General features: G+C 55.1%; 1 protein-coding gene across 4 annotated transcripts in view; it reads right to left on the bottom strand.

The window, feature by feature from the left end:
• Ntrk3 (neurotrophic receptor tyrosine kinase 3) overlaps nt 1–22,220 on the bottom strand; it is a 178,328-nt gene that overhangs the window by 116,541 nt on the left and 39,567 nt on the right. For all 4 annotated transcript variants that reach the window (XM_090321690.1, XM_090321689.1, XM_090321692.1 and 1 more), the window contains exons 4-11: nt 15,536–15,604; nt 8,388–8,545; nt 7,445–7,587; nt 6,935–7,076; nt 6,203–6,499; nt 4,656–4,679; nt 3,840–3,904; nt 3,063–3,165 (exon numbers count right to left, since the gene is read on the bottom strand). In XM_090321690.1, coding sequence (XP_090177816.1) covers nt 3,063–3,165; nt 3,840–3,904; nt 4,656–4,679; nt 6,203–6,499; nt 6,935–7,076; nt 7,445–7,587; nt 8,388–8,545; nt 15,536–15,604 — 1,001 coding nt within the window. The remainder of the gene's footprint in view (nt 1–3,062; nt 3,166–3,839; nt 3,905–4,655; nt 4,680–6,202; nt 6,500–6,934; nt 7,077–7,444; nt 7,588–8,387; nt 8,546–15,535; nt 15,605–22,220) is intronic.

Genomic DNA, 22,220 nt, shown 5'->3' on the forward strand with positions numbered 1-22,220 from the left:
AGTACAGAATCATGGCTACTTCACCCCAGTGGCAGGAAACTGCGGAGACACTGAGATTTATTTGCAATGTGTTTCCTCTTACATTAGGAGGCTCTCTTATTGTCTACATGGGGGCCCTTCAGGAAATATTTGTAAAACATCTACCTTTGAAAATTCATCTTTGGAGGCCTGCGATCTGTGGCATCACAGGCTGGGCTGCCCATCTGTAGCTAAGTGGTCCTTCATTTGTCAGGTTGGCCGTAGGGAAGTAAGACGCCCTCGCACGTGTACACGCACGGCCACTTGTGACTGCTACCTGAGCTTCCTGCCCTCAGGAGGGAATCGCCTTGCTCTCAATAGACTGCTGATAAAAATTACCACGGCAGCTTTCAGCATGGCTTCCTGGATCTACGCAATCTGAGCCAGGCATCAGTGGCATGTGCCCGTCAGTCACCCCTGCTGCTGAGGAAGCCGGGATCTGAGGACCAATGGAGGTTGGAGGCCAGCCTGGGCAGGGAAATCTATGAGAGTCTCATCTCCAATTAACTCCCCCCCCCCAAAAAAAAACAGAAGTGGAGATGTGGCTCAAGTATAGAGAAAGGAAAAGAAAAAAAAGAAAGAAATAGCATGCAGGCCCTGAGTTCAAGCCCCTGGACCAGAAAAGAAAAACAAAAAGAGAACGGCAGTTTCTCATCCCTGGACTGCTGATTGGGCCTCACCCCACCCCAGGGGTGATGCAGAAAGCCTGTAAAGCCTCCTCAGGACCCCTGGTCCTCAACCCTGACTGCATACACACTGAAACCACCCGGACAGTTTAGAAGAACACCTGGGCCGGATTTAAATGACCTGGGGGTGGCGGCCTAGCTTCCGGGGCTCACCTCAGTCCACCCAGGGTCTGCACGCAGGCCACGGATGGTCTGGGGTGAGCTCATTCCAAACTCCGTGTGGGCAACTTATCAGGTTCATGATTGGAGCAGATGCATCGCTCCGGGAAGCTTCTCAATGCAAGGTGGTGAACCGACACGGTGGCGCTCGTCGCAGGCCATCTCATCTGCACTCGGTCCTTCACGAGCATTCACCGCCTCTCATACTCAACCCCTACTACCCTGGGGATATTTTTTTTTCCTAGTCAGCTGATGTTGCCTGTAGCCCAAATGCCAGCGTCCCTTCTAAGAAGGAAGAACAGGAATGCTTGTTCCCCTGGTAGCTATTGGGGTAAGGCCCAAAGAGGGAGGCCCTGGGGCCATGCTGTGCCATGCTCTGCATTCTGGGAACAGGGCTGGCCTCCCGATTGGCAGCCCGACTCTGCGGTCAGCATGGCTCTCCACTCGAGATGAACGTCCTGCTGTAGCTTCGTGTGACTCCAGTGCTTTCTGAACATTTTGTACCATGCTCCACAAATTGGGCAATCAGTCCTGCCGGAGAGGAAGCACGGCGAATGTCTCTCCGGCTTGTGACAGAAGAGATGACACAAGGACACGACTGAGGATGTGGGCAGCAAGGCCGTATGGCCAGGCCTCTCAAGTCAGGGACAGATCAACCAGAGGCTCCCCCTTTCCCACCCCCTGAAAGCTCTGGGCAGGCGGCAGACGCACAGCTGGACATGGGCAGCGTGGCCCTCACCCAGAGGGCTTGCCTCTCACTCCCCGGGGGCAGCCCAGCCCCTGAGCCAAGTGCACAGTGGGCAGAAGCATGAAAGGAACCGGGCACCACCATTTGCGCAGCTGGTCTCCTGGGTGGTTATTTCTCTGAATATGATCTCTCCTCCCTCTTCTCCCCAGTCCAAAAAGAAAAAAAGCAAAAAGCAGTGCATGTCTGAAGAACACTGGCTGAGCTCTCTCTGCTCTGCTGCCTGCGGTTTCTGGGGATGGCTCCCTGAACATCCCAAAGCCCTCTGCAGAGTTCACGGGAGACTGGGCTACATAAACAGGCCCGGCTGCTGCAGGCGCGTGACGACGGCGTCTCATTAGCCGAAGCCCACAGTCGTGGCTGTGCTGAGCACGTGAAAGGCCCGAGAGAGAAGATGCACGGAGAGAGAGAACATGCCGTGAGGACAGACATGGGGCCAGAAGAACCAATAAAGCAGAGTTACAGAGGCAGAAGACTCCTGGAAACCCAGAGAAATCTGGCCTCATGTTTTCTGTCCTTCCATCCTTTGGTATTCTTAGGTATCAGTGGGATCTTTCGAGAGTAAAATCAGTACACCAGTCCTGTGAACCAACACTCGACCCTCACGATGGACAAACAGTTCAGTGTCTGTATGTAAGCTCAAGGAATACCAGCACAGGGGGGTTCATAAATGTACATTCCCCCAGCCCCCGGACCCCCAGATCAGGAGTTCACCATCTCACAGTCTCAACAGCGAACACGGACCTGCATCCTGACCTCCCTACACACCCCTGCCCGACCCTCGGCCACACACGGAAACCCTGACGGCGGGCACATTGTGTTTTGCCTTTGGCACTGGTACCCAGTCTCCTCTAAGCCATTTGGGCAGATCCATCTCTCTGCCAGGCAGGTGGATGCTAATTCACCAGGGGAACCCCTTCCTGCTGGGCCCTCACCCCAGGCACCTTGGCAGGGTGCCACCTGCCACCACTCTGCCTTGAATGTGGCGTGTCCCTGTGGTGGCAGCGCACCCACAGCAGAGAACTCTCGTGAGGCTCCAGAACTCTACCTCAAGCTACGTACCAAACTGCCATGGTGCCGGCGCGGTTTCAGCACCAGAGTCCACCCGTCTGTGTGCTTCCTGCCCAGCACAACTCCAAAAGCCCAGTGGCCTCACACCACCGTCATCTTCCTCTGCCCTGGAACCGGACACCCCAGCCCATCCGAGCAGCAGCTCCATCCCCTCCCCACGGCTGGATGCCCACGGGTCCGAGCACTGCCTTCTGTCCACCACTACCGAGATCGAGGACCTGGACCAGGCTTTCCTCCAAGATCACAAAGGCCCCAGGCCCAAAGCCTCCCTCCGAGATCCGAGGAGAGGAACACAGCAGCCTTGGATAGGTCCGGGGAGAGCCGGGGGCGGACACGCTCTCCTGAGACAACTGGAGATCCCCGGCCCACCCCCGCCGCCTTACCCTTCATTCCGAATTTGGAGCGCCGGCCATACTTGTTGATCATGATGAAGAGAATCACCAGCAAGACGCAGGCAAAAGCAGCCAGCCCGACGGCGATGGAGACCTACACAACGGGGCCAGACACACACACAGTCACCACCAGCCACCGGAGTCCCCAGGGCTGCCCAAGTACCACGTGTGTTCACAGGGGGGTGAGGGGGGATGGCCCTGGTCTGCTGATCGGGAGAGGCGGGGCTCATCCCTGGAGCCTTAGGAGTAGGAATTACGCAACTCCATCAGAGAAAAGTTCCAGGATTCAAGGCTCGGGGCTCCCCTCACCCAGAGGTTCTTGTAGAGAAGCACAAGCCAAGTCCAGAGCACCTTCTGTTATTTTAATGAGAGGGCACGTTCTGCACCCTCACCCCCTAACACCCTTCTCCAGGAGGAGCCAGTGAGGACCCCTTTGCACGCCTTTCCAGAGAAATCCATCTCGAAGAGATCAGGGCTCAGAAAACCCACCCAGGAAGGCTCTGGAAGCCACGTGGACTGGTACAGAAGGCTCTGGACCATAACTTGTCCTCTAGCACCTTCTTGGAGCGTGGAGAGGACCCTCAACAAGGAAGGTTGAAGTCTCCTAACAGGACTAGATCATTCTTTATCACTTTCCTCACCCTTACCCCCACCCCTCGGTCCTGGGGTTCCCAGGAAGATAATGTCTGGGAAAGCCAAGCAGATCAACTGCAAACCTGAGAACGATCTGGACAAGTAAACATTTCTCTGGGCCCAAAAGCGACTCACCCCAAAAGTGTCTTCCTCTGGTTTGTGGGTCACAGTGACCGGAGGCGTGGGGCTCACTTCGGTGTCTGAAAACCAAACACACACACACACACACACACACAAAGAAAAGAACGCATAGCTGGTGGAGGCTCAGGGCAGGCACCCAGCACCCTTCCCTCGAGGCCTTCATTCACCCTCTCAGGTACGCAGGCGTCCCCAGAGCCAGTCCCCATCTCCACCTCCTCCCCCCACCTCAGAGAAGCTCCACAGCCCAGGCGGGGAGGAGGGAAACAGCCAGCCCTTGTCAACGTCACTCCTCCTGTCGCAGCATTTCTTTCCCCGCCCCTCTTTGTGCCTCACTGAGGTCAAATCTCTTATCACCTGGGCCTCCAGGATTCCCTTGGGAATCTCGCAACTCTACCCAGTGAGGGTTCCGGCCACTTTATTGGACTTGAAATGGGAGTGAGACACATTACCGAGTTTTAGGCCCCAAGAGCAATCGAGAGCTTCAATGAGAGGCACACCAGGACACAAGACCCTCCTCCCCTCCCCCCCCCCCCCGACCCTGGCCACAGCCACCTTTCACCCTGATAGGGAGACCCTCCCCCCCCCCCCGCATGGGTCTTAGAAAACTCCCTGGGAGAAACTGAGGCACAGGGCAATGACCCAAGAAAAAAAATGTAGGCCCAGACAGAACTTCCCTTCTCCTGCTCCTTTCTTTCCCCTCTCCTCTTAGAGGCACTGGGTGGGAGACGTGGCTGAGGGCAGCATGGGAGAGGGAAGAGGGTTGTCTGGATTCAGTGGTCAAATGACACTCTCAGGACAAAGCAGACTTACCAAAATCAAAGATATCTGTGCTCTCTGCCAAGAAAGAAAAAGGACAAAGACAAATTAACAAATGTAATTGAAAAAAATCATATGCACCTCATCATTCTGTTACAGCCTCTCCCAATCACCCTCCCTCCCCCCCCCCCAGCATGTTCTCTCTTCCTCGGGGACTGACTCTTTGACTGTTATCTGAGCTTGGGTCTCTGGAAATAGATAACAGAGTAAAATAAAGATAACGGTTACCAAGACATTGATGGTCTGGGACGGAGGAGGGTGCCAGATGCTTCAGGGAATATTTACCTGGCTACCTTGATAGCCAGCCTCACATTTGGACAGCACTATCTCAACAAATACAGAAAGGGACTTATCCAAATTAACTCATCGAGTACCACTCACCCAAGAAGAGGCACTCATGGTATTCAAATTGTAACAGACAGAAGGGCTCTAGGTGGGTTTACCCATCATTGGCAGAAAAAAAATGGAAAGAATCTTCCAGATCCCTTTACTCTCCAATAAAGGAAAAGAGATTTTCCTGAAGAAATGGACTAGTGGGAGCTGAGACTGGGCAAGTGCAAGGGTGCGTGGTGCTAGGATGAAGGCAAGTGTTTCAGGTAAAGGGGGACGGAGAAGAGGAAACGGGAGCTGGTGTAAAAGGGATGCTCATGGACGAAAAGTCGCCCGGGGCCCAGGAAGGATAGTTTACTACCACAGGCTGCAGGGGACCAAACTGCGTCCCCTCAAAATCCATACCTTGAAGTTGGAGTACTCAGTACTCCAGGAAGTTGCTGTATTTAAAGATTGGATCTCCAGTTAAGTAGCTTAAATATAAAAGAAACTAGACGTGGCCGCTCACGCAGTAGGACTGCTGTCCTGGTAAGTAAAGACGAGGCTGCAGGAATCCACGGGGGTGGGGGGAGCAAGGCCTCAGAAGAAGCCGACTCTACCCATTCTCAATCTCTGGTTAGCAGCCCTCAGAATCATTTGAGGAAGAGACAAGTCACTGTCCAACCTACAGCGCTTTCCTACAATAATCCCGCCAAACCAACGCAGGAGGGACACAGGGACGCAGGAGGAGCCACACAGACACAGATACATAACTGAACAACAAAACGGGGGAGGGGCCATGAGGGCCCTCTCCCTCACTAAAATCAACGACATCGAAGAAGCAAGGATGGAAGTAAGAACCCAAGCATTTGCCGAATTCGGGCGAGACTCGTGCTGTTTGAACGCTGAAGTGAGTTCAGGAGAGGAATGGCGAGAAATGAACCACCTGGACTTGTGTTTTGAGAAACCAAAGTTCTTACTAATGACCAAAGGGGAAAGAGAGTCTCTGTTGGCCCCAGGCCCATGGCGGGGTCTGGTCAGACCCTCGGGTGGACCAGAAGGGAAGAGGATCACTTGGGTGATCACTTGCATACACTGGAACTCAGCGAGGCTGGGGAGAGCCAACTCTTGGGCTTGGGGTCTCCCGTGGGTGAAGGGCTGAGCCGACACTCTGCACCCTTCCCGTCCGTCAACGGTGGACCTCCCAGGGAGGGGGGGCGTGCGCCCCTCACCTGGAAACGGCTCCTTGAGGAAGTGCCCACTGATGGTCTGGTTGGCGGTGCCCAGCGCGTTCTTGGCCACGAGGGTGTAGTTGCCGTTGTTGTAGTGCGTGGGCTTGTTGAAGAGCAGGCAGCCCTCGGCCAGCTCGCCCTCCTGGTAGAACTCCACGTGGATGATCTTGGACTCCCGCAGCGGCTGCCCGTTGTGGAGCCACTGCAGGGTGGGCGGCGGGTTCCCGCGCACCACGAACTCGATGCAGTGCTCCAGGCGCAGCTCGGGCTCCTCCAGGCTCACCACGCGCGGGGGGTCTGTGGGAAGAGGCCGGCCCATGTCCCCCCGGGCCCCTGCGGCCCCCTGCTCGTGCTCCTCCGGGGCAGGGACGCTCCCCTCTCCTCCCACCCCTGCTCAGAAAAGGAAGAGAGGAATGGACAGCCTGACCTGCCCCACACAGAGGAAGGGGCGCCTGTGCCCCCCAGCCTCTGGGACCCGCGTCAGTGGACCCCCAACGCCCCTACTCAAGGTGGCGTGAGGGTTTGGCCAGGGGCACAATGAGCCAATCGGAAGCGCCCCGATGAAGCCATTCAATTAGGGGCCCGCCGCCTCCCGAGGGGCTGGGGGTCACTTGCCAAGGGCTGACCTCTCAGTCTTGCTACCTGAGAGCCTCTCGACCCCTTCCTCCAGCCTCTGCCCAGCCTCCTCCCCGCCCCGGCCTCCATGGTGGCCTTTCAGTGGGGAACACTCACAGAAGACAGTGAGGGCCACGCTGGCATTCGTCATCCCCACCACATTCTCCGCAATGCAGGTCAGGGTGAAGCCGTTGTCCTCGCTGGTCACGTTCACCAGCGTCAAGTTGATGGCATGCACGTTGGTCCAGTTAAGATTTGTCTGAAAGCACCAAGGAAAGCGCAGGTCATCGGCCACTGGGCACCCGCGGAAATCACGGGGCGGGGGGGGGGTGGCCGGGCAGCGGAGGCGGGCGCCTCCTCCTGGAGGCACGCTGGGCTGGGTGTCCTTCACAGTCACAGCTTCAGATCAGGTCGCCCTCATGCTAACGCTCTGACAAACGGTAGTACCTTTGCCATGTCACGAGAGAGGAAACAGAGGCACAGAATGGCGGCACCACGTGTGCCAGGTCAAAATGGCTACAGCTGGACCCAAGGCTCCAGTGCTCGCCCCGCCCCGTGGACACCACTAAGTGTCCGCTCTGGCTGGTGCCTGCATCTATCCCCCCATCCTGGCCCGAGGATGCCCACCTGGTGGGTGTTGATGGACTGCAGGCCGGTGACCATCCAATCCACGTCGGGCAGCGGCGACCCGGAGCCGTTACACGTGATGACAGCGTTGTCACCCTCCCGCACCGTCAGGTTCACGTGGCTCACGCTAATCTCAGGGAGGTCTGGGGCAGAGGAGAGGGCGGAACGGTCAGGAGACAACCACGTGCTGCCCAGGCAGACTCTGTCCCTGGGTCAGCTCATGGGGACCCCCATGCCCAGCCCGGCCGTGGCTCTTTTTCTGAGCTGTCATGGGGTTTGAACTCGGGGCCTGGGGGCTATCCCGGATCCACTCAAGGTTATCGCTCTACTACACTGATCCACAGCTCCGCCTCTGGTGTTCCGATGGCCCACAGGGGATGAGAGTCTCATGAGACTTCGTAACCCAGCTGGCTTTGGACCGGGATCCTCAAATCTCAGGCTCCCGAGAAGCCAGGATGACAGGTGAAAGCCACTGGCACCCAGGCCTTTAAGATGACTCTTAAAAACAACCTGCTTGATGTTCTGTCAGCCCCTGGGGAGACCTCAAGCCCATACACCTTCTCCCCCAATCTCTCTTTCCCTCTCCCTCTCCCTCTCCCTCTCTCTCTCTCTCTCTTTCTCTTCCTGCCAATCCATGCCAAGAGCCTCCTCCCAAAGCCAGCCCAAGACACAGCTTCCCCCAGCCAGCCACCAGACACCAGCCACCATGTTTTCTAGAGCCTGTGCTTGAGCCCTGGAATCTTCTGTTCCCATCGCCTCTCAGAAGTGTCCAATGCTCCTTTGGGACTGGTGGCAGGTGACACACAGAGAGAAAGAAAATGGGGTCTGCTATGGAGGAGAGCAGGGAGGCCCCCTGGTGGCTGGCTGGGGGCTGAGCTGGCGGGGGGGGGGGGGGAGTGGGGTCTGCGCCCAGCCAGCCCCTGGCCCTGGGGTCCACCCTTACCACACTGGCTGATGTTCATTCTGAAGAGCGGGAGTTGCGAGCCATCGGCGCCGATGCAGTAGAGGCTCTGGGTGTTCAGCCTGGCCTCCCCCTGCTCCTGCCACAGCTGCATCCAGCGGATGTCGCAGCTGCAGTTGAAGAAGTTCTGCTCCAGCCTCCTGCAGGCAAGAAGACAGGGGAAGGAATCCCTGAACCTAGGACAGCCCAGCCCCTCCCAGAGCTGAAGCCAGCCAGGGTCCATGCCCTATGCCCCATGCCCACACCCCACACCCCCTTCTGGAAAGGGTTGAGCTAAGCAAAGTCAGGAAAGAAGAAGAAGAAAAAAATCATGTTGTTTTATTAAAACTAATGATCACACTTTAGTAAATAATAAGTAATAAGTCAAAGCCAACTCCATGCTTCACCACCAAGACCATTCTCCACAGCCTTTCCGATCTCACCCCCTGCCCCACCCTCTTTCTCCCCTCCTTCACCTTCCCTAATACAACCCCAGCAATCCTGCCTCAGGACCTTGGCGCCTGCTGTTCTATCTGCCTGCCAAGCTCTACCCAACGTATCTACAATACTGGCTCCCTCATCTCGTTGAGGAATCCTGGGGTCCTGTCTGACCCACATTCATACAAAAAATTTTTTTAAAAAAGACTCACCTCCCACTCCTGTGTCCCCCACCCTATCTTCTTCTTTCTAGAATCTGTCACCACCCAGAGTCGATCTGAATATTTTAGTTTGTGTGTCTCCCACTGATAATTCAGAGGGGAGGAGATGGGAAGGGAAGGGAAGGGGAGGGGAAGGGAAAGGAGGCTTAAATTGTCACCGGCTGCTGGTGCTGCCAGCAGCCCGGCTGGAAGACACTGAGGGTTCAGATGCCCAACTCCGACTCTGCGGGAACTGAACCACAGCAGCCTGGTCTCACCCAGCTGCTCACCTAACAAGATGTGGCCTTCCATTATTAAGCAGGAGTGAAAGTACAAACTATTCACCAATGTTGGAAAGATCAGATGGGCTCGGAGCCCGGCAGGCTCTCCCAGTACCAGGGCCTCAGGCACAACCCCGCCTCTGGTCTCGGCCAGCTGCAGCACCTCTGGGTGTACAGTGGTGTGTCCTGGGGCTGGCAGGGGAAGGCGTGAAGGCCCAGGCCTTGGAGAGTGGTTGTGCCAAGGAGGCTGGCAGACCCGAGCTAGATAATGCCCATTTCCTCCTATCTTCTCCTGCCAGGGCCCCAAATTCAGGACCTGATTGGGCCCTTTGATGCCATCCAGAGTCTCTTGGAAATCATGGAGAACCTTGGGGGCTTTTCTTAAGAGAACAAAACACACACCACACAGAGGTTTTTTGAGCTGTAACAGGAGCCCCCTGGATGGGCTGCTGAGCCAAGCCGCCTGTCCATCCTGACAGCAGCCAGGCAGACAGGTCCTAGGTCTAAGCCATGCTCCCATTCTGGGGCCCTCCCCTTGCAAACATGGGGAGGCTCAGAGGAGGGGCCTCCAGATGGGGTTTGGGGGCAGATCTGCAGAGCCAAAAGCCTGGCTCTCTGTGCTCTATTAATAATTCAGGCAGCCCTCTGAATAATACAACACCAACCAACCACTTCACACTGAAACTCTGCAGTGCCCCGACCTCAGCCCTGGACATGGCCTGGGGCCCAAACCTAGGACCCCAGGGGCTTCGCACAGGATCAGCTCAGCTGCCTCAGGCACCAGCACTCAAACACTGCCCCCAAGCCAAGGCCATGACAGCATTCGGGAACATCAGCCCCTCTTCCCCTTGGCGAGGCCAATGACAATGGGGGGACCACGTGCAGAAAATGATAGGGGGAGGGGAATTAGCACCACGGTCACAGGACACACAACACACAGGTCTCAGGACGCAGCAGCGACGGTTGAAAAGATTGGAGATCTTAGAGGAACTGGCTGTATCACCAGTCTCCTGGGTTGAAATCACCGCCTCCAGTCTGTGCCCAAATCCAACGCCCAGGACCTGTGAATGTGGCACCTCCAGTCTCCGTATCCTCAAAAACAAAACCAACTTAATGGGGGGACAGTGCCAATAGGCACTGGTACCCGTCGGTTCACATGCTGGACTGAAACACCACTGTACGCCATTTAAAGATAAACTTTTAAAAATCAATTTTTCTAATGAAGAAAAAAAATGTTAACCATGCATTAACTCATTCGTTGATGCAATGTCTAGATTATGTACTGATTTATAGCATTTGTGAGATTCTAACTGGGTATTTGACAGCAAGAAATTATTGTTGGTTTCGTGTGACTGTGCCTAAAACATCCCACCCACCCTTATCCTCGGAAATTATTCATAACAAATATATGTAATGGAAATTTAAGTATGAGTTCATAGTTTTACTTGGGTCAGGGGATGAATTTCTTGGGTCAGCAGATGGTGGTTCATACCTGTAATCCTAGCTACTGAGGAGGCTGGAATCTGAGAGTCAAGATTCCAAGACAGCCAGGGCAGGAAAGCTCGCCACTCTTATCTCCAGTGAACCCCCAAGGGGCTGCAAGCAAAGGTGTGACTCAAGTGACAGAACGGCGGCATGGGGCAAGAGGGCTCGGGGACAGCTCCCAGGCTCTGAGCTGAAAGCCCCAGGACCAGCACAGAAAAAAAAAAGTAAATTTCATGATCAAAAGAAAATGGCAACATCAAATGTACATATGTTTATGTGTATCTATACACATACAGAGAGAGGGAGTAATGAGGTTGTCTGATTTTCTGTGGGTCCTGGCCCGGACGCCCTTAGGAAAGAAAGGAGAGTAGTAGAAAGGACGAGGAGACAGGCAAAGGGACAGCCATAGAAGAAGGTGGAGGTCAAAATGATGCTGTTACAAGCTGACAACACCAGGAAAGCTAAAAGGGCAAGGAAAGTTCAACCCTGGGTCTTTGGGGAGGAGGGTGGCCCCTCCGATACCTGCATGGAGACTTCTGCCCTCCTCAACAGTGAGAGAAGGGCCTTTGGTGGTGGGAAGACACTAAGGGCTGTTAACTAGGAGAGGACCAGTAGCAGCCATCCCTCACCTGGGCTCTGAAATGGGATGACTATTCTACAGCCCTTTATCGACATGAGCAAGCTCTATGGAAAGGCGGTTGTACGGAGGCCAGAAATGGATATTCTAGTGATTCTGTGGTGAGCGAGATTGCCCAGAGCTTCCAAACATGATCTTGCAAGGCAACCTAGGGAGAGAGACCCTGACACCATCGGCCCAGACCCATCCCCAACACTCGGCCCCTGGCTCACTGAGTCGATTGAACCTGCGAGCTGCAGCCGAGCTAATTATCACTTTGGTTTAAAGAGGATGAAATATCCCGATCTGTTTTGGTCACGCCCGCTCCCCGTGTGGCAGCTATCAAGGCAAGGCTGTCGGTGGCACCTTGACGGTTCTCGTGGAATTTCTGGAAGGTGGCTGCACTTGTGGGTGAGCGCTCTTCTGTCACGGATGGCCTAGACTGTCTCCTGAGACGCCTAATCCAGGCTTCTTTCCTTCCTAATGCTCTCAGACCATCTCTCTGATTTGTTCTGTGACTGGGGAGGGGGGAGTGGGGAGGAGCAGACAGGAAAACAAACAACAGAACCTTCTGGAAGAGCCACACAGAGCCAGCAACTGCGGGGCTGTCCTGAGAATGTTCTTGATCCATCCACGACCAGTCCCTCCCCGCCTCACCAGAGGAAATGACAGGAGGTAGAAGACAGGTCCTGGCACACACCGAAGGCTCTCTGAGATGGCTTTGGTTTGTTGTTGTTGTTTTTTTCTTGTCATTCTATTCTGCTAGCCACCATCTTGAAAGTGGCTTCCAGAAGGAGATGGGTTGCCAAGTTTGGTGAGGGAAAGGACAGACAGACCCAGAATGGTGGGAATACCAAAAACGCCAACGCCGAGCCCCAGATTCACCGTCCTCCTGTCACTGAACCAGGTTTGCTTGTTCTACTGGTCCAGGCCACAAGTCCCTCATCTGCAGAACTGGTTACAATGATGGCCTCGCGGTGGGACTGTCCGGGTGTGAACTAGAACCCCGTACAGGTCAGGTGCTCTGGATGAGCCATTCCTTCTCCTATCCCACCTGAAATGCTGTGGACACTCGGCCCGTCCCACCCGGAGTTCCGGCAGCGTCCACAGTGCCATCAAGGACTTGGCTGGGGAGAGGCTGGTGGAGTGGGCTAGGGGTGGAGGCCGGGTCTGGAGGCCACTCAGGAGACCCCTGGAGAGCCCCCAGTGCTCTTCTGTTCCCACCAAGGCCACGCAAGGCCTCACGCCTCTGGCTGTGACTCTCCTGGCAGCTGTGACACACGGGGCCCTTTCCCCTCTGAAGACCTACACGTGCTCTTGCTGAGAATGCCAGATCCGTCCCCCAGCCCGCAGCCTCCATCACGCAGAGCCTGGCAGCCGAGGTGGCGCGTGACAGATGGCGCCATGCGGACTGATCAAGCAGCCAGACCAGAAAGCACCACCCTCACCCCCTCTTCCATTTGCCAGAAACTGGAATTGTTTGGATTTTAATCATCGCCACAGCTAAGAGCCAACGTGCAGCCCCCTCCAGCCAAAAGATAAATTTTTCCACTCTCAACGTGCAATTCTTCCTCAGAAAACAAACAGACCCCTACCAAGGGAGATGGCTCCTTCCAGGAAGGGAGGAGGATGGGGCGGAGATAGGGAGGAGGGAGGCTTCTTCATTCTCCAAGATGATTTTTTTTTCTTGTTTACCAATATGACGGAAATAAAATAACTTCTGAGGACGTGGTGGCCCTCACACGCTGACTCTCAGCACAAGAACGTCTTCATTCCTCCGTAAATTACCACTGGCTGGCTGGTGTATCGATCCCAGCAAAGATGAATGCACGATCCCAGGATCCTCCGGGAGAACGCCGACACTCTCTTTAAAGATAGATCCTGGGAACAGCCGTTTCTAACGCGCCGTGGAAACAGGTCAGCGGGGCAGCACGCCATTGATTTCAACTCCCACGCTCTCAAGGACGTTCAGTGCTCACAGCAAGGCCCCTGACAACCCCCAAGGGGTCACTGCCATCCCCAGACTCTGCCAGGGGAGAAGAGGGCAATCCACACCCAGGACTCCCCAGAGAATGAACCCCCTGAGGCCCCCTCCAGTCCATTTGAGAATAATGGCAGGAAGAGCCATACCCGTGCACTTGTGGACAGTTACTGAAGGACAGATCCTTGTACTGGAAACGGATCAGAAGAAAGAAAAACAACTGAGCAATGGTCAGGCCTAGAGTCCCAACTCTGCACCCCCGATTTAATGGGGTGACCTTGACCTTGCCAAGCTTTTGACCTTTTGCTACTGACACGCATGAGAGTGACATGACAGGCAGAGTGATATGATGCTGGCACAGGTGTGTGGCCCAGGGGCTGGTGGGGAGAGGCTTTGCCCAACTCAGGTAGGGATTTTGATTGGTGCCCGTCCAGATCTCAGCCATGTGAGGCTAAGAATTCTTCCCAATCACTGTGCTCAGGGCGTCTACAGCAGACGCACAAGTACCCTCAGCTCCCCCAAACGTTCCCTTTGTTTGAGGCAGAGACTCTGTACACAGCCCAATCTGGCCTTTGCGATCTCCATCCTCCCGCCCCTGTCTCTCAAGTCCTGGGATTGCAGCTGTGGCTGCTATGCCCGACTCTCAACACTTGTAAAGAGAGGAACTCTGCAGAGTCCTGGCCCCGGGAAGGCCGTGTGGGGACTGAGGCTCAGGAAGGGAAGCATCCTACAGAAAGCCACCCTGGGGTGACAGACGACATGGTTGGGAATGCTCTGGCTCTCGTGACCGGCCTGGATAGGTAAGGTTGTGACTCATCCATGCACTCGGGTCTCTCCGGGCAGTACAACAACCTAGGCGGAAGCCCAGGGTCCTTGCTTCTCAGAAAACACAGAAAAGCAATCTATGTGCAGCGAGTCTGGAGCTGAGTAACCAAGTCAAAAAGAGCACCCGAGCGCTGCCTCTGGGGCCTGGTGTGCCCGGCTGGCCCATCCCTCCCTTCCAATTTACTCCTTCATTTATCATCTCCACCTGATATATCATCCTTCGTGCTCTGAGATGACCCCGATGACACACACAGCCCGAGATCTGTTGGGTTTGTTGCCTGTTTTCTTCCAGCAGTGGACACTAATTTTTATTCATCCAGCTGCCATTTGTTTGCACAAAATGGCTGGCTGAAGGGAGAGGGCATCTAGATCAGCCTTAGGAGACAGCAAGACTGAGCTGGCCACACCCAGATCAAAGCAATGTCTTCCCTTACCCGGAATGCCTTACACTTCAAGCCACGCCAGCTGGCGGGAGATGGTGGGGATGCACAATCCAGAGGCCTGCGCTCAAGGCCTTCTGAGGGCCCCAAGTCCCCTCTCATAGAATGCAGAGAGGGTGCCCCCTTCCCCTCCACCTGTGATGAGAAAGCTGAGGATACATGAGGGGGGGAAAGAACTCTGCAATTCTCAAAAACTGTTACTAATTTCCTACAGACCCTACACCTAAGTTCTGTTAAGAGATGAGACTCTAGCTGGGTGCCTGTGGCTCTCACCCAGAATCCCCACTACAGGGAAGAATGACCAACATGAGGATCGTGGTTCAAAGCCAAGGCAGCCTGAAAGACCCTCCTCAACCTGTAGCTGAGTACAATGCGGCATATCTGCCATCCTACACGATGGGCTGTGATTGTGAGGACTGTAGTTCCAGGGCAGAGAACAGGCAAGACAGTCGGGAAGTCTCCATGGCAGGGGAGGGAGGCTGGGCATGGCAGAAGCACAGGCCTGCAGCCCAGTGAAGACTGGAAGCCTGGATTGGACCTCTCAGGGTCCAGGGAATGTTCTACAGACAATGAGGTACTCCATCTCGAAAATCACCACCACCAACAGCATAAGAGGTGAAGCTCAGCCACAGGGCACTTGCTTTGTAAGCTTGAGGTGCTAAGCTCCAACTCCGGTACCTCCCTCCCTCCCCTGTGTGATTCTATCTTCCGGAACAATAGCATCAGAGCTCAAAAAGTTGAGGGGCGGGGCTTGCTCTGCTCTACATCACCCAACCCAAGCAGCCTCTTGCAGGGGGTGTGCGTTCCCCAACCTCGAGTTCCAGTGTCCCCACCCAGCCACTGGCCGCTATGTCACCACCTAGACCAACTTTCAAACCAACTTACAATTCCCGAAGGCTCAGCGTCTGGAAGAGCTGCCAGGAGAGCGTGGTGAGCCGGTTACTGGACAGGTTTCTGCAAGAATTAACAAAGGAGAGGAGATGTTAAAGGACAGACCTGGCCTCTGGTGAGGCTTGATGTGGGTGGATCACACCTGTAATCCCAGCTTCTCAGGGGGCAGAGAGCTGAGGATCATGGTTCAGAACCAGCCTGGGTAGAAATATCCATGAGATTCGTATCTCCAATGAGCCAGCAAAAACACAAGGGTGGAGCCGTGGTTCAAGTGGTAGCGCGCTAGCCTTGAGTGAGAAAACTAAGAGACAATGCCCAATCCTGGGGTATACGCCCCAGAACCAACGCAAAGGTGGTGGTGGAGGTGACGGTGGTGGTGACGGTGGTGGTGGTGGTGGTGGTGCTGATGAAGCTCTTGGAAGAGAACTCCATTTCCCCCAGGCTCCCTTTGTTGTTCTGTTTCTCTCCACTCCATTCTACTAAGGACATCTCTGTAATAGCTGTGGCCACACATCAGTTTGGGAAAGGATTCTTGCCTTTGAAAGGGCAAGGTTGCAGGAATAAAATTAAAAGATCTTGGTTCGTCTCTTGCATCCCCTCCCTTGGTGATAAAAGCTCAGGAAGGGCTGGGGAAGGGGGCTGATGAAGAGGCAGAGGGCCTTCTCTAGAGAGCAGAATGCCATGAGGGTCCCCAAGCTGCTCCTTCCTGATCACAGGGGGAGTGGTCAGAAAACTGGTCACCACCCCCTACTCCTCCCAGCCCCACCCCTCCCCACCACCTATGGCCTTCGGCAAGATCAGGATGTCAGCCTTTTGTTCTCAGGTCTGCTCTCCTCCTAATGGCTCTTTAATTGTCCTCATTAGGACTCAGAGTACAAGGCAGCAGCCATTAGTCTTCTGAATAAGAGTAGAAACACGCCCAGGGTTGTCAACAAACAACTTCTGATGTGCAAAGAACCCTTCCAGGCAGCAGTTAGAGACCCTGAGCTGACTTGGCGCTTGGGATTGGATATGCGCCAGTAGGCGGGGGCTCGGATGTGACTTCTCTCTCTAGCCACGCACACAAGCACATCCACGTGTGTCCTCATATGAAAGGGAGTCAGGTACCAAGTGCAAACACTGGCTCCCTGCTTCTACACACACACAAACACACACACACACACACACACACACACACACACACACACACACACACACACGAACATGCACACCTCTGCTAAGATGACTTCTCCTGAGTCAAATCCAGGCCACACTGAGGAATGGGAAAGGGGACCATTATTGGGGGGGGCGGCAAGGAAGAAGTCACTGTAAAACCTGGAATCTGACTTACAAGTGAAGGAGCAGGAGGGAGAGTATGAAAGTACCACTTCAAGGAAATGCCCCGAGAAGCGCCTTCTGAAAAGCTCACCTGAGATCTGAGATGAGGACAAAGGGAAGGAGCTGAGATCCAGGGAGCTGTGTGGGCTGAGGGCTAAGTCTGAGAGGAACCAGAGGGCCAGGTAGGAGGCTGGCCTGGAAGGAGGACTGAGAGCAGGGCACAGCAGGGAAGCCCAGGTGCTTGGCTCCCAAGTTTACATCTGTCTTCCCAGGATGGGCCCACCTCTCCCCTGCCTGCAGGCTCAGGAAGAGCCAACCCCAGAAGGCAGTCGGAATTATTCCTGTAACCTCCGGCCACTCCCCAGCAGGGGGGAGGGACAAAAGAAGAGCTGAAGGTGGGTCACATAAGGACAGCATGTGGGCCTAATTCCCCACAGTAGCCAGCCTGCTTGGAGGGTGAATTGGGAGTCGATCGGGTCACACCTGTCATTCTAGCTACTCTGGGGGCTAAGATCTGAGGATCACAGTTCACAGCCAACCCCGGGCTGGAAAATCCATGAGACTCTTACCTCCCATGAACTACTCAGAAAAAGCCAGAAGTGGAGCTGTGGCTCAGGTGGTAGAGCACTAGCCTTGAGTACAAAGAGGCTCAGGGTAAACGCCTAAGCGCTGAGTTCAAGCCCCAGGACCAGATGGGAAAAAAACAAGACCAGAGAAGTCAGTCAGGGGGCTTGGCACACGTGTCCCCAGGGCATGCTGCCCTACCTCGTGAACAGACTAAGACTCAGAACTTGGGGTGGACAATGGCAGGTCTTGGGAGCATTCTCGAGTCTCTTCTGCTGGTGGCCTGTAGGACATTTCAATAAATCTTGGTACTCAAACCATCCCTCTCTCCTCTGCTCTCTTAAAGAGTCCATGAGGGAATTCCAGCAGAACCAGGAAATGACCCACAGCCTCTGCCTTTAGTCCCAGAGTCCACGCCAGTGGTCCCTCCAGCTCAGGACAAAGGGGAGGTGGGCAGAGCTGTCTGGGCTCCAACTCCCTGCCACCCACCATGACCCCACCGGGAGGAGAAAGGTCCCCAAAGACGACAGGGGCTCCAGTGCGCATGTGCTCTGTCCACCCGCTCACGTGCTTCGGGGCCAGCTCTTCTGCGCTGCCCACATCCAGGGAGGAACGCACAGAGAAGGGACACAACGACAGGCAAGCCTTCTCCAGGCCAGCGGAACACCCCCCTGGAGCCAGAGGGGTGGACGTGCCAAGCCATGGCGCCTCACCACCCACCCGAACTCACCCCTGCTTCACCGAACTCCACCTGCCTTCGTCCATGGCCCCTCGCTCATCACACCAGAGTTTAATTAAGAGCCGCCCAGCCTCTCAGCCCCTTCGGGACCCTCTCCCTCTCAGATCCACCAGCCCCTGCCTTTCCCCTGGGTCAGGGGTCAGTATCCCAAGTTGCCTGGCCGGGGAATCAGTCTGGTGAGCAAAGAGTCTATGAGACAATGCACCAAACACTCCCCCCAAATCAAGCTAGCTCCAGGATGTGGCCACCCCACCACACACGCACACACACACCTATACACACCCTGCACTCTAGCTCTCACCTGTGACTGCAGGACCAAGTCATTAGTGACCCTGTACAACTGCCTCGCCACTGCCAGGCTCTGAGGCCCAGAGGTAATAAGTGATGATGACAGTGGAGGAGGAAGAGGAGGAGGAGGAGGAGGAGGAGGAGGAGGAGGAGGAGGAGGAGGAGGAGGAAGAGGAGGAGGAAGAGGAGGAAAGGAGGGAGGGAGGGAGGGAGGGAGGGAGGAAGGGAGGACAGAGGGACAGAGGGAGGGAATGAAGGAACAAAGGAAGAAAAGACGGGCCAAGGCCCCTGGGGGTCTAGGACTGTCGCCAGCTCCCAGGAGACGCCACCCCCCCAGTGCCCATGACAAGGACGCAGGGGCTGGGCCCAACCTTCCCCTCGAGGGCCAAGGCATATATTTCTGCATCATTGATATATTTGCTTTCCCCTCAATTAAATTGCTGCAAAGGGAGGGTTGGGGGGCTAAAGCCATTTGAGCCATTTTTATTCAGCTAAATTACACTGGATGGCTCATTTAATGAACTTTAATGAAGCCAAAATGCTTTCTCTAATCAGATCTCGAGTGACGTGAGTGGTGTCTTGACCTGAGATCAGGAGACTGGAGGCAGCTTTCCCACAGGCCCTGGGCCGGGCCGGGGGTTCCACGAGTCTACGTTCATGGGCTCTAACTACAGGGCGGAGGAAAACATGATCATGCTTGGGAAGATGATAGAGGATTATCTTCTGCAGAGTGACTGGAGATAGGACCTGCTTTACGGAGTCTCTCAAACATATCTGGGCCACAGAACCTTTCTGTAGGATGCATCTAAGGGAAACATCACACCCGCACACTGTCACATTCATAGGAGAAAGGATGGCTGGGCTCCAGGCACAGCAAGCTCTAGCCTGCAGGCCCGCCAATCCAACTGGCGGTACCTGTGGCGTTTATGGCCGTGTTCTCCACGTAACAACAGCCCTCCAAGATCCCCGAACACGGGAGACTTTGCAGAGGTGATTAAGGGTACAGGCCATGCAGGCAGTGAAATTATCGACTTACTTTGTGGCCTCCAAGTGACCACCAAGGCCCTTCAAAGTGGAACAGCAAAACAGAGAGAGGTCGGAGAGGACAGTGGCCAGGGAAAGGCCCGGAGCGATGGCACGTTGGTTTTGTAGACAGGAGAAGTACGAACTGAGGGGTATCATGGCCCCTGGACACTGAAGCTGCCAGGAGGGCAGTTTCTTTCCTCGTTGGCCCCCGTTGGTAGACTGCGGAACCACAGATGTGCAAAACAACAAACCCATGGGTTGTTTCACAGGCTGGAGCGTATGGCGGCGGCCGTGGGCAACTAACACTGTCAACTGCGGTGACCGCGGGGAAGCCCCGAGTAGTCACAGATAAAGCGGGGCAGCCTCTCTGGTCTCCACTAGCACCTCCCTTTCTGGAAGCAGCGTCTCACTACGTAGGCCAGGCTTCCCTGGACCTCACTGGCCGCCCCTGGGTTGGGTTCACTTCGGGCCCATCCAGAGTGGCGCTGACCTCGAGCGGAAGTTGGACAGACACGGTGATCATTACCAAGGGCAGCACCCCTGGGCTTGTAGGTCTGTGTCCAGTTGCTGCTGAAGTCCTTAGGACCAGTCCCAGGGCCCAGGCAGAGGGCAGCACACTCAGGCCTGTCATCAAGCCCACGAAACAGTCCCCACAGCAATCTGGGAAATGTGTTTTAAGAAGGCACCGGGGCAGAGCCTGAGAACCCCACCCTCACCCTGGGCGGCCATTCACCATCACCAAGCCCGTCCCCAGGCCTTCCAGACAGCCTCGTGCCTTCATATCACCCGCTGGACACGGGATCCTGGATGTTATTTGAGGCTGAGGGGGATTTTTTTTAACCCCCTGGGAGTTTCTCTGCAGACAAATTTACCAGCAGCAATTGGTGCTGCTGCCTGAGCGATCTCTGGAGTCTGCACGGGCACTACCAGGCAACCTACAAGGGAGCCCGGGGTGCAGAGGTCTGGCCCCACAGAGGCCCTGTGTGTGAGCAACCTGGCATTAGCGGTACCAGAGAGGTGTGCACATTTTTCACACTGGAGCTGCCATGACAAGACTATAAGGAAAATGCAAAGGCAGGCAACCGTGGCTCACGCCTGTCATCCTAGCTACTCAGGAGGCTGAGATCTGAGGATCGCAGTTCAAAGCCAGCCCAGGCACAAAAATATGTGAGACTCTTATCTCCAATTAACCACCAGAACATAGCAAAGGCTACTCTGTTGGAAGTGGTGCTGAGGCTCAAGGGGTAGGGTAGTAGCCTTGAGCTGAAGAGCTCAGGGACAACGCCTAGGCCCAGAGTTCAAGCCCCATGACCGACAAAAGAGGAGAAGGAGAAGGAGGAGGAGGAGGAAGAGGAGGAGGAGGAGGAGGAGGAGGAGGAGGAGGAGGAGGAGGAGGAGGAGGAGGAGGAGGAGAGAAAAGAAAGATGCAGCAAGGACACACCCATGAACTTGACCAACACAGAGAAACCCCTGCTGGACAGGCAAGGAAAGAGACGAGTACAGAGCACCAAACCGGCCACAGCCTGGAACCACAGAGGAGCAGCTGCCCCTGCCAAGAAGCAAAGACCTTGGCTGGGAGCCTGGTTTGACCAGGTAGATGCCTGGGGCAGAAGCCACCACCAGGGTCAAAGGCTGGTAGCGGGCAGACTGTACTGGCTCTGTGCACAGCAGCAGGGGGACGTCTGAGGCCTTTGACCCAGAGCCTCCCCAGCCTCCTGCCCTTGTGGTTTCCTGCTTTCAAACGCTGGGCCCCGCCCACCTCAATCCCCACAGAACCCTGGAGGACATGGGAACTCAGCAGAATGGGACCCTGATAAGGAGCAGGGCCAGGCAGGGTGGCTGCACCTCCTCAAACACTGGCCGATGCTGTGAGCTAAGAGATGCCCAGAAATAAGGATTCCACATCAGATCCCATCACAACAACCCCGGCTGTTAACAGACCAGAATCTAAGGCTTCCGGAAGGTTCCGTCCTGGTGGAGCCACTTTGGACTGATATATAAATGTATGGGTGCCTCGTGGCGTCATGAGGCAGAGACAGGGAAATCTCTACCGCATTGGGTGCTGAGAATCAACTCAATCCCACAGGTGCCCGCCCCGCCCGGTGCCAGCCACATGCCAGCACCACGGCCAGAAAGAATGCAGCAAGGGAAGGAGCTCTGAGAGAATACCTCCTGAGCCAACTGGGAAGGCAGGGGTGAGTCATCCAGCGAAGCAGAACAGAAGGGGCGGGGACTCCCCAAAGTTCCCAAATCCTTAGGGGCTGGAGTGGGGGGGGCAGCGCAGGAAACAGGAGCATGGAGGGAACCTTCACCACAAGAGCCACAAAACAAGAAAACTCACACGAGGCGAGGAACACACTCGGCAGACACTGCTAAATGGTTTCCAATTAATTAACTGATTACATGATGGAACAGAAGGAGATTCGAAAGAGCGCTGTTGACCTTTAAGAATAATTAATATCATCAGGATAGCAAACTCATCCAAGGAAAATAATGAGGAACGTTTTTCATACTGCATTCAAAAACCCTGGATGGGAAGGCAGATGGGTCTTCACTAAGCAGAGCCCAGATTCTTCTTCCTCCTCCTCCCCCTCCTCCTGCTCTCATTGTTCTCCAGCTCCCACCATGCCTCTAACTCTCCATGAGAAAGTGAGAAAGTGAAAAAGGAAAAGCAAGTTGGGCCAGACTCCAGTGGCTCACACCTGTCATTCTAACCACTCAGGAGGTGGAGATCTGAGAATCATG

This window comes from Megascapheus bottae, chromosome 30, assembly GCF_031878675.1.
Source record: "Megascapheus bottae isolate mThoBot1 chromosome 30, mThoBot2.hap1, whole genome shotgun sequence".
Lineage (NCBI taxonomy): Eukaryota > Metazoa > Chordata > Mammalia > Rodentia > Geomyidae > Megascapheus > Megascapheus bottae.